This window comes from Myxocyprinus asiaticus, chromosome 46, assembly GCF_019703515.2.
Source record: "Myxocyprinus asiaticus isolate MX2 ecotype Aquarium Trade chromosome 46, UBuf_Myxa_2, whole genome shotgun sequence".
Lineage (NCBI taxonomy): Eukaryota > Metazoa > Chordata > Actinopteri > Cypriniformes > Catostomidae > Myxocyprinus > Myxocyprinus asiaticus.
Genome location: NC_059389.1, coordinates 29,781,335 through 29,793,726, shown reverse-complemented (window position 1 = coordinate 29,793,726; position 12,392 = coordinate 29,781,335). Strand labels below are relative to the sequence as shown.

Below are 12,392 nucleotides of genomic sequence, written 5' to 3'. Positions count from 1 at the left end.
TATTTACAAAGATTTTGGTGGTGACATAAAATTAAGCAACATTGTGAATATTGCAATGATTGTAATGCACATTTTTTTGGTTCATTAAGTTTCCTAAGGAGCATCTCATTAATTAGTTTCTCCAATCTTTGTCTTGCCACTAGCGAGAATTTTATCTGGGATGCTTAATTTTATTTATCAATTTCTCGAAAGAAATTGAGTATCTGAGTGGAATTGCTGGCGACTGTGCTGTGACTGTCTGTTCTTTGTATCTTACCTCCTGTAGTTTGGTGATCTCCTTCTTCAGTTTCACCAGGTACTCGATCTTCTGCTTGGGGTTCTGATGACCCAACAGTTTCCCGTTCTCCTCAGTCAGATGGTCCACCTGCTTTCTCAGAACCTCCACTTCCTGTATGTCGTCATGGAGGTTACAGATTAAACAGTTAAAAGTGAAAGATGTTTAAACTAAACATCACCCTAAATAAAATTCAGTTCGAATGATGTTAGATATTAGAAAACAAACAAGCCATGTTTGCCTTCAGGTATTCAAATATTCTCTATAGAGATTACTTAAATCACTAAGAGCCTAATGAAGTGCAAATTAAGTTTTTTTTTTTTTTTTTTTTTTTTGTGCATTGCTTTAAGATGTCGTGTTTGAGGAAAGTTTATAATAATACTATTACTAATCAACTAGTCATTTAGCATTATGGTAGAGTTGATTTAAAAAAAAAAATGTTTTTACTTTGACTATGTTTATGACTTAAAGTTCCAAATAAAGTGAAAATGATATAAGAGGAAGTAGTTTTCATTTAGAAATTTAATTCACTGACTGGATTACACAAAATTGGCATTACAATATGGTTATTTAATATATAAACCCATTTTTATTGATTTTAAAGAAAAATGTAAAAATATTGTTTTATATATATATATATATAAATATATCGTAATTATTCATATCATGATACAAGATTTTAGTCATATCGCACACTATCGACATTTCATCGTATTTGATATTCAGAACAAAAGAGTCGATAACGACTTAAACTGTGCTCACAAACAGTGATTGTATCACTTCAAAAGACTTGGAATATAAGGGATGAGTCATATCGATTCATTTTATGGTCTTTTAACCTTTTTGAGTCACTTTTAACTTTCATTATATTCCAAATAAACACTGTGAAGACTTTGTACCTGACTTTTCACCTTTTGTGTTTCACAGATGAAAGTCATTTAAGTAAATGATGACAGAATTTTCATTTTTGGGTGAACTATCCCTTTAAGCAGTAATGTCCAACTGTTCCCACATCACACGTTCACTCATTCAGTCTCTTCCTCTCTGACCTGCTGCAGTTTTTCCTGTTGATTCTCTTTCTGTCGCAGCTCTCTGAGCTCCAGACAGCGGTTCCTGAGTTCAGTGGTCAGTTCCTGCACACATGTCTGAGACTGGGCGAGAGTGTTCTCATTCATCTGCAGCCTGAAGAGCACACACACCACACACACACAAATAATCACCCGCTGTGATCTCATAACCCTTTTCAAACAAAATTAGGGCTGCACAATATATCGAATATTCGATATAGCGCAAATGTACATGTTGCAATATGCATATCACAAGGACTTGCGATTCAAGGCGACGCAGATAGCAGATAATAGACTGGGTGCACGATTTTCACTTGTGTGTGCGCATTCAGTCTACATAGGTGCTGATCCCGTGAGTGCTGCTCGAGATTTTCCCCTTTCATTTTCTCCATTGTCATGTCAACATTAACAGACTGGGTGACTACAAGAGAGAAGATGCATTTCAGAAAGTTGTGCTGTATCTTTCAACATACACTCTGATGACCATTCATGTTTTTTTTCGTGCTATAAGTTGGAGAGAGAGAGTGTTGTTCCCCACTCTGTTTGAATGGCCAGCTACCGCAATCTATCACACGCACCATTAAAGAGAATGAATACAATTATTTTAGATCTTACAACACAGCTTATATTAGGATATGCCACAATATTATGAATTGAACTTTATATTCATATGCTTTTTACAAAAAATACAAATAATTGAAGCTAACAGTAATATGTAGTTTGGAACAAAAACAACTATGTTTGTGATATCTGGGAAAGATTGTCCTTTTTCATTCCAATAAACTTTTTAAACAGTTTTTTTGGGTGGTGGGGGTTCTGATGTTCATCATCATAGGATTATCGTATCGCATTTTTCCTCCATACCGTGCAGCCCTAACAGATTTGTGTAATAAATGAGAAATATGCTAAATAGATGAATTTTCAAAAGTGGGCTTTTGAACCCCATTGTATTTTAACATACAGTGCATTCAGAAAGTATTCAGACTTCTTCATTGTTTTCACATTTTGTTGTTGCACTTGCAGGCTTATGCTAAAATGCTTTAAATATTTTTTTTTTCCCACATCAATCTACATTCCATACCCCAATTTGACTGTTTTAATAGAATTATCTGAATAATTATGAGCTCACTTACGCTTTCTGTGTGTCTGTCAGCTGCATCATCAGGGAGCTCTGACAGAAACAGAGAGAGAACAACTTAACATGGTCATTAAATACAAGGGCCTCATGTATAACAGTTGTGTAATGACAAAACAGGCAGCAAAAGTGCATATACCATTTCCAGTTTGCTCAAGTCTTGACATAAAGGACACTGCATCTACCTACCTTCACTTCATACAGTTCAATCAACATGCTTAACAGTTTTAAACATTGCCTACCAAAAAACTTTACATCTCTTAACCTGCCTAATTAAATATACACAACATGTATTACACAAAGCAAACAATCATTGGCATTATGTTCATGCAGAACTGGCTCCCCCAGCTGAGCCTGATTTCTCCCAAGGTTCTTACATTTTTAGGTCTGAAAAAACAGAACTCTGAAATAATCAGAAAAAATTAATAAATAAAACAAATCACATCCTTGTTTAATTTGATTAAATAAGTGATTTTTCAGATCCATGAACATACTTTCCCATTCCTCTCCTCTTGTAGTTCTCTCAGCACAGAGATATGTATGGCCTCTCTCAGGTCTCTATATTAGACACAAGCACAAGAAGAGAGAAATTGCAACTTACCAAAGTGTGAAAAGAATGAATGAATGAGAACTAGGACAGGGAAATATAGCTTAATTTCAATTATTATTCTCTCAATATTATTTAAGCCTTTGCTATATTCAATAAATATCTCAGTACTGAATATCTGAAATGGCTAAAAAAAAAAAAAAAATGGAAGAACCATCATTACATATTTTAATAATAAAAAAAAAAATAAAAAAAAAATTAAAACAACGTAGGACCGTGAACATTTAGGAGTAGCGAGATAAAGAAGGATCACAGAACAAATAATCTCTTTAGGAAAGAGTAAACTGTTTATTTTTCTTTAGCCAGTCATTGCGAATATCTTGTGAATATGCCATATATCGGCCAGCCCTGGCAGAAATGTGTATGTATGAATGTTTTCTCACTGGTGTGTATGGCTGCCCTGCTGGTGCTGATTCTGGATAGAGTAAAACTTGTCCAACAGCGTTTGAATCTCCAGCCGCATGATCTCCTTTTCGTTCAGCTGGGCCTGCGCACAGAGTATATGTACGGGTGAGCTTCACAAAATTCTTAATCTGCGTTTACAGGAATAGTTCACCCAAAAATGAAAAATTAGTTATTATTTACTTACTCTAATGGCTTTCTTCGGTGGAACACAAAAAAATAATAAAATTCATTAATTTCACAGCTTTTCACCACATAATGAAAGTGAATAGTGACTCCAGGGTGTTAAAGATGCTGTAAGTGATTTTAGTGTTCTGAAGCGTTCACTTGACTGAGCCGTTGAATTAGCCACGCCCCCTCATTCCAAAACCCTGTGCTCCAGAGATAATTTTGAGACCAAAACTAAGCAAAAGAGCAGCATTGTTTGTTCCTGTGGCTGTCAAAATCAGCAGTGGAACAATAGCGCCCTCAACTGACAAACATTATATACAACACTATGATATCGAGCAAAATGACAGGTGAAAAGCATCAATGTCCGCAGACACATTTTTGTTTGCAGTTTAAAGTCTACAGCTGTCACAGAGACTGGTGAGATATCTTAGGACACTTATTTCATTAATATCTTTAAGGGAGTAGGACAATTTATTGCATACTTTTCCATGAAAACAAACAAACAAACAAACAAACAAAAAAAAAAAAAATGCTTACAGCACCATTAAGGATAAAAAAAAAAAAAAAAATGGAAAAGCACCATGAAACCACAGGAGGAGGACGGGAGAGTGTCAAGCACAACAACTCACTTCCACAACACACTCACAACAGAGATTGGTGGACATCAAAATATGAGTGTTACCAAAATATTTTGATATTTGATGTTGGGAACCTTACTGTATATGAATAATGGGACAAAAGTGTGAACGTGTCAAGAGTGAAGACGATAAAACGGTTTACAAATCAAAGGTTTGGATGTTTTGTTCAAACTTTTGAGAATGAAGTGAGAACACAGCAGACTGTCCACTAAAAACCAGGACTGCTTTGAGACTAAACATAAATTCATAGATATTGGGGCTGGATTTTGCCTGGCACCTCACTATACGATACGCATTGTAATATACATGTTACGATTAAATTGCGATACATCACAATATCATAATTTCATTTGATAACAAATCAATTCAAATTTCAATTCCAATTCATTTAGGTATATTTCAGTTATATACTGATATCTGATGAAGAATATGTAGCTCGATTTTTTGTCTGTTGGTGAACTCATTAAAATGATTTGGAAGTAACAGTGTGCTGTGTGTTTACATGATATGAATACACAAATAGTTTAATATAAATATCGACACATGAATCTAAAGTATCGAAACAATACCAAGAGAAAAAGTATAACGATATATCGTTATTTGATTGTATCGACACAGCCCTAAGAGATTTATTCTTACAAGGAACGTTTCAGGTTTAATACAATTTAGGGCTCTATTTGGCAAGTGGGCATGGGTGGGAGTGTTTGCACTACTGTGGGTGTAGAAACGCAAACTGTGGGTGTATTGTACATAAATGAAGTGGCAAAAAGCGCAATTTGCTATTTTCCTGAGAAATATTTTATTGCGCTAAGATGTTTCAATACCACCTCTTAACTAAGCGCATTGTCCAAATTCAGTTCCCGCATATTCAGTTTGGAGATTTCACAAGCAGGTGGTAATAAAGTTCATGTCCAAATTCTGAAAGTACAGGACATCAAATAATGTCCTTGATGATCACTGTTGAAGCCGTCATGGTTTATTTTTTCAATTATTATTATTATTATTTTTATTGTTATGTTTAAGTCACTGCAAAAGGGGCCGGTGGAAGGAGAGAGTAAAATGTTTGGATTTGGTATGATTTTTTTTTTGACCACTTTGTTATTATGATTTGCTTTTAGTGTAATTTGAATTTAGAAATATACACTATATTGCCAAAAGTATTCACTCACCCATCCAAATAATTGAATTCAGGTGTTCCAATCACTTCCATGGCCACAGGTGTATAAAATGAAGCACCTAGGCATGCAGACTGCTTCTACAAACATTTGTGAAAGAATGGGCCGCTCTCAGGAGCTCAGTGAATTCCAGCGTGGTACTGTGATAGGATGCCACCTGTGCAACAAGTCCAGTCGTGAAATTTCCTCGCTACTAAATATTCCACAGTCAACTGTCAGTGGTATTATAACAAAGTGGAAGCGATTGGGAATGACAGCAACTCAGCCACGAAGTGGTAGGCCACGTAAAATGACAGAGCGGGGTCAGCGGATGCTGAGGCGCATAGTGTGCAGAGGTCGCCAACTTTCTGCAGAGTCAATCGCTACAGACCTCCAAAGTTCATGTGGCATTCAGATTAGCTCAAGAACAGTGCGTAGAGAGCTTCATGGAATGGGTTTCCATGGCCGAGTAGCTGCATCCAAGCCATACATCACCAAGTGCAATGCAAAGCGTCGGATGCTATGGTGTAAAGCACGCCGCCACTGGACTCTAGAGCAGTGGAGACGCGTTCTCTGGAGTGACGAATCACGCTTCTCCATCTTCGCTTCTCCATCAACGGTACTTGTCTTGACTGCATTGTGCCAACTGTGAAGTTTGGTGGAGGGGGGATTATGGTGTGGGGTTGTTTTTCAGGAGCTGGGCTTGGCCCCTTAGTTCCATGCTCGTTTCGAGGGAAATAACACCGCCCTCGCGGCCGAAGCTACAAAGGTTAGTTCACACTCCGTCTCTGTAGCGGATGTAACCTGATCCTTCCGACGGGTGAATATCCGTAAAGCCGCAGGTCCAGACGGCATTCTGGGATGCGTCATCGGAGCATGCGTGAACCAACTGGCTGGTGTTTTTACGGACATTTTCAACCTTTCCCTCTCCTTGTCTGTGGTCCCCACATGCTTCAAAACGTCCACCATTGCGCCTGTTCCAAAGCAATCCAAAATCACTTGCATAAATGACTGACGTCCTATTGCTCTGACCCCCATCATCAGCAAGTGCTTTGAGAGACTAATCAGAGATTACATCTGCTCTGTGCTGCCTCCATCACTGGACCCATTTCAGTTTGCTTACCACAACAACCACTCCACTGATGATGCCATTGCATCTACACTACACACTGCAGGAGAAAAGACAGAGAACACAGCCCCATCACCATCAATGGAGCACCAGTGGAGAGAGTCAGCAGCTTCAAGTTCCTCGATGTCCACATCACAGAGGAACTCACATGGTCTGTCCACATTGAGGCCGTTGTGAAGAAGGCTCATCAGCGCCTCTTCCTGAGACGGCTGAGGAAGTTTGGAATGAACCGCCACATCCTCACACAGTTCTACACCAGCACAGTAGAGAGCATCCTGACTGGCTGCATCTCCGCCTGGTATGGCAATAGCACCGCCCACAACCGCAAAGCACTGCAAAGGGTGGTGCGAACTGCCAGACACATCATCGGAGGTGAGCTTCCCTCCCTCCAGGACATATATACCAGGCGGTGTGTGAAAAAAGCTCGGAGGATCATCAGAGACTACAGCCACCCGAGCCATGGGCTGTTCTCACTGCTACAATCAGGCAGGCGGTATCGCAGCATCAGGACCCGCACCAGCCGACTTCTTGACAGCTTCTTCCCCCAAGCAATCAGACTTTTGAACTCTTGATCTCTCATGATCAATATACATCTGCACTGCACTTTATTAATCTTATTATCTCACACTGGACTGTCATAAATTAAATTCTCTCTTAACAACACACTGGCAACTGACTATCAACCGACAGCCTGAATGTCAACACAGTACAATACTATATATACTATTTATTTATTGTATAATATGTATTCTATATTGTGTGTATTGTATACTGTACATTGTATGTTATTATTTGTATATTGTGTTGTGTGTAATTGTGTATATTAGATTTTAAATTGTGTTGTGTAAATCTGATGTTTATTGTAAATTGGTATATGTCTCATTACTGTCATGACTGCTATGTTGCTCAGAACTACACCCAAGAATTTCACACTATTGCACTTGTGTATATGGTTGTGTGACAATAAAAGTGATTTGATTTTTTTGATTCTCTGTAATTTAACAGAGCCTACATCCATATTCTGAACCACATTGTCCAAGAGTATAAAATGAATGTGTCCATTTAACAAGGACACACAGCATGATGTAAATCCATATTTTTATTCTTCCAATTCATTGCATACAGTCCATTTACACTACCAAAATCTTATGTATGTATTGTCTTTGTTTACGTCGCTGGTGCTTGACAGGGAATGGACTGTATAATAGGGTGGAGGTGGTGCTGCAAAAGAATCTCAACTGGCCCGATTCGTGCCTTGCGTGCACGATTTCACAAAACCCATTTGCGCCTACACTTAGTGCACACTTGCATGAAAATACCAATACTTCATGGTCATGCCCACTGACTTTGCACTTATGAGTTAAGGCATTGCGCTGTGCTTAACGCTTGCACGCTTAAAATAGGGCCCTTAGACTCTATTAAAGGAATAGTTCACCCAAAAATGAAAATTTGCTGATAATTTATTCACCCTCAGGTATTCCAAGATGTATCCGAGTTTCTTTCTTCATCAAAACAGAATTTATGATTTTTAGGATTTCATTTCAGGCCTCCTCCTCTAAACAATGCAAGTGAATGTACTCCATTTTTTGACGGTCCAAAATGCATATTTAAGGTGCATCAAAATAATCCACACGACTCCAGTCGACAAATAAAGTTCTTCTGAACCCAAACGATTGATTATTTTTAGAAACAAAACAATACTTATATACTTTTTAACACAAATGTTCGCTTCCGTACATCTCTGTGACGCACGCTCATGAGAGGGATGACGTAAGCTTGTTGGTAAGGTCACGCGTCACGTGGAGGAGGAAGCAGGAAGAGCGTCATTGTTTACATGAGGAGCGCTGTACAAAAGTTTAATTGTCTTTGCTGTAGATTTGTATTTGTATAAGTGTATTATTCAAAATGGTCATTTGACGTGTGTATCCTGGATGCTTCAACCTTCAGAAACCCCACAGAAAATGCACGCCGGGAAAAATATTAACTTTTCATCAATTAGATTCGGTGTGTATATGTTGTGTTTTTCTCTGTTGTGTTATTTTCTTTGAATCATTAAAAAATGTTAATTACAAAAAACTTTTCATCGATTGCCTATACATGATCTTGAGCGACTGAAGCTCTGGCTTATCGCGCTGAACTTGGATATCAGTATAGTGTGTAATAAGCCATGTGGAATATATTAGGCTATTGTTTAATAAACCTTTAAGAGAACTACAGGGAACATTAAAGACCAAAACAAAATGTAGAAAGTAAAAATGAATTTGTGGGCGGGGTTTGAGGATAAACTATTAACACTCACGCGGGCTGTATGATACTACTGTATCTTGCACTGGTGATTTGAGACCCCTGGCATACACATACTCTCTAACCAATCACATCTCAGATTTTACACATACACCTAACATTTTGTGATGATGCTTCAACTTTAGTTTTTAAACTGGAAGAACGAAATGGTTAAAAAAAAAAATGTAAAATTAACCCCTTTCCCCTTATTATTAAACATAATGAGTGCTTTTATTGTTTTCAATCACTACGTTTCCTCTATCAGGCCAAATGAGGGTGGGCTAGTGCGTCCCATGGCGAGTTGCGTTCCCACTGTCACTTGCGGGGATTCATCATGCCTCCTCGGGGCTTTCTTAGGGCCATCTGCCAATGGCCTTTGGCCACCAAGTACCCTTGGGCCAAACAAGGCCAACTGGGAATTGAGGCGAGTTCAACACCAAAGGAGGAGTTTCGAACAACTTCCCAGGTTGTGTATTCTGCACACAACAGTACAGGTTCGTGAAAAAAAAAAAAAAAAAAAAAAAAAATGCAGGCACAGAACAAATCCGTTAAAACGCAAAATGGAAAAAGCGGTGGCCAAAGAAATTACTTTCCATGGTTCTGTGAAATTTCATAGATGGTGTGCTGGAACATCGTCCCGCTGTTAGTGGAGAGACCACCCGGGACATCATGGTTACAGTCAGTGAGTTGTCAACATCAACTTATCTTGCTGTTTACATTCAATATAAACTCGATATTCTAGATTACTAGATAACATGATACCTCAGCTTGAGCTTCCCTCTTGCTTGTGAAATGGGCGGGGTGTGTGACGTTGACACCGAAGCAGCGTATTAAGAGCATTTTTGGGCAACACTGCTGAGTTATTGGCCCGATAGTGGAACACAGATCGATTTTGGTCTTGCAGCTCGAGGTCTGAGGCTATTGGCCCCATCTGGCCAGTTGTTAGCCTTTTCTCCCCAATTTGGAATGCCCCAATTCGCTCCAAGTCCTCATGGTGGCATAATGACTCGCCTCAATCCGGGTGGCGGACGAAGAAATCTCAGTTGCCTCCGCTTCTGAGACCATCAATCCACGCATCTCATCACATGGCTTGTTGAGCACGTTACTGCGGAGACCTAGCACGTGTGGAGGCTTCACGCTATTCTCCGCGGCATCCACGCACAACTCACCACGCACCCCACCGAGAGCGAGAACCACATTATAGCAATCACAAGAAGGTTAACCCAACGTGTCTCTACCAACCGGGCCAATTGGTTGCTTAGGAAGCCTGATTGGAGTCACTCAGTATGCCCTGGATTTGAACTTGCGACTCCAGGTGTGGTAATCAACGTCTTCACTTGCTGAGCTACCCAGGCCCCCGACACAACAACACTGACTCAACCAATGGCGTGAGTTGGGGTTGGGACTACATTTTTTTCATATACAGCAGTATCGAAGCCTGTTTGTTTAAAATTGTAAATGTTTATTTTTGCAATTCCAGTCGGTGGCACCAGTGATTGAGTAATTACAGTAAACACTTCAGCATAAAATATTGGTAATTGAATGTCTTTAGAAGATGGGATATAATGCATGAGTCGTGTTGATTACATTTACAGTGGTTTTATGGATTTTTCTTTTGCGTCCTTTCAGGAGCCCATAGTCACTATTCACTTTCATCTTATGGTGAAAAGAAATGGAAAATGTTTTCAATTATTTTTGTGTTACACAGAAGAAAAGTTTTATGGGTTTGGAGTAATTAGGTTGAGTAAATAATGATGGTATTGACATTTTTGGGTATTGTAATCTCAAAGGTCCTTAAAAATAGGCTTAATCTTCTTCAAACAAAACAACTTCTTACTTTGGGGTGAAATATCACCTGGATGTGTTCTTGACAGGTTTCGTAACATTCACCCATATATACAGTATGCTATGTAAACCAGTGTGTTGCATGTTTCACCTTTAATCTGTCGATCTCTTGGTTCTTGGCTGTGCGTTCAGCGTTGAGTTCCTCCAGCAGAACTTCCATTGTGATCATAGAGGAACGTTGGCTCTCTAGCTCTCTCTCCTGACACTCCAGCACTTGAGACAGACTTGAGCCGAAGCCACTCAGGGTTTGAGGTGTCTAAACACAAACACACACACACACACACACACACACATTGATGGAAGAGTCTGATAAAGGCAACGATTTCAAGCGTAAACAATGTGTGAATCAGCACACTCACACACACCTGTATTTTTCTGTTGGGTGTGGCAGAGATGTTTGAAGGTTGATGGACAGATTCTCTCGCTTTCAGAAGGTTCATCTGCTCGGTCAGCTGTGTCACCTGTGAACGGACGATACATGCTCACAAAAATTATACAATTGTTTTTATGATATATCACTTGACTCAGGGTTCCCACACTTTTTGACTAATTATATATTTATATGTATGGGTCTTCAACTTTTGGCACTTTCATGTCACAGGGGTTGATTTTTATTCAAACAAACAGATATAAACTTTTTTCTTTTCATTATATTAATGTCACAGTAAAACTGTACAGGAAACTTTTTACCATGGCATCATTATTTTTGATACTTTTCAAATGCATTATGTATAGATGTTTACTGTTTCAGCCTTGTCCCAAACTCTCAGTATTAAACTATGACAATCCATTCTAAAAATACAAACTATCACGTTTAAAACTATGATCATCTACACAAAGAGTGAAATAAATCATTTTCACACAATAATTTAATATAAATAAATAAAAAATGACGACTGTCCCACATTTGTGCCGTCACTTCCACCACACCAAAATATTTTGCATTTAACGTTTTTGTTTTTCAAGTGTACTTGTTAACCAAGTCAAAAAATGCTTGAGATTAAATATGACAAGTGATGTTTGAAGAAAACAAAGAAAATTCAAGGTAAATATCACTTGAGCAGAATATTTTTATTAGGTGTCAATTCCAATTAAGCTGTAATTTTGCCAAATCATGCCTAAAAGTGTATAAAAAAAATTATATATATATATAATATATATATATATATATATATATATGTGTGTATATATATATATATATATATATACACATGTGTGTGTGTGTCTATATATACGACACACACAACCGTTAAAAGTTTAGGGTCACTTATTCTTTATTTTTATTTTTTTCACATTTTAGGATAATAGTAAAGTCATCACAACTATGGAGTAACAGAAAATGGAAATATGGGAATTATGTTGTGACTAAAAAAAAATATCCAAAATAAATCAAAACTGTGTTATATTTTAGCATCTTCAAAGTGGCCACACTTTGCCTAGATTTAGCAGACATGTACTCTTGACATTTTCTCAACCAACTTCTTGAGGTATCACCCTGGGATGCTTTTTAAACAGTATTGAAGGAGTTCCCATCTATGTTGGGTACTTATTGGCTGCTTTTCTTAATTATTCGGTCCAAGTCATCTATTTCAAAAACTTTTTTTATTTTTTTTTATTAAATTTTAGTTTTGTAATTAAATATGTTGGCACAATTATATTTTTGTCTACAAAACTAATTTCAAACATT

General features: G+C 38.0%; 1 protein-coding gene across 2 annotated transcripts in view; it reads right to left on the bottom strand.

Moving 5' to 3' along the window:
- LOC127436277 (kinesin-like protein KIF15-A) overlaps positions 1-12,392 on the bottom strand; it is a 109,891-nt gene that overhangs the window by 527 nt on the left and 96,972 nt on the right. For both annotated transcript variants that reach the window (XM_051690336.1, XM_051690337.1), the window contains exons 31-37: positions 11,071-11,166; positions 10,797-10,961; positions 3,467-3,570; positions 2,971-3,034; positions 2,475-2,512; positions 1,324-1,456; positions 257-388 (exon numbers count right to left, since the gene is read on the bottom strand). In XM_051690336.1, the coding sequence (XP_051546296.1) occupies positions 257-388; positions 1,324-1,456; positions 2,475-2,512; positions 2,971-3,034; positions 3,467-3,570; positions 10,797-10,961; positions 11,071-11,166 (732 nt within the window). The remainder of the gene's footprint in view (positions 1-256; positions 389-1,323; positions 1,457-2,474; positions 2,513-2,970; positions 3,035-3,466; positions 3,571-10,796; positions 10,962-11,070; positions 11,167-12,392) is intronic.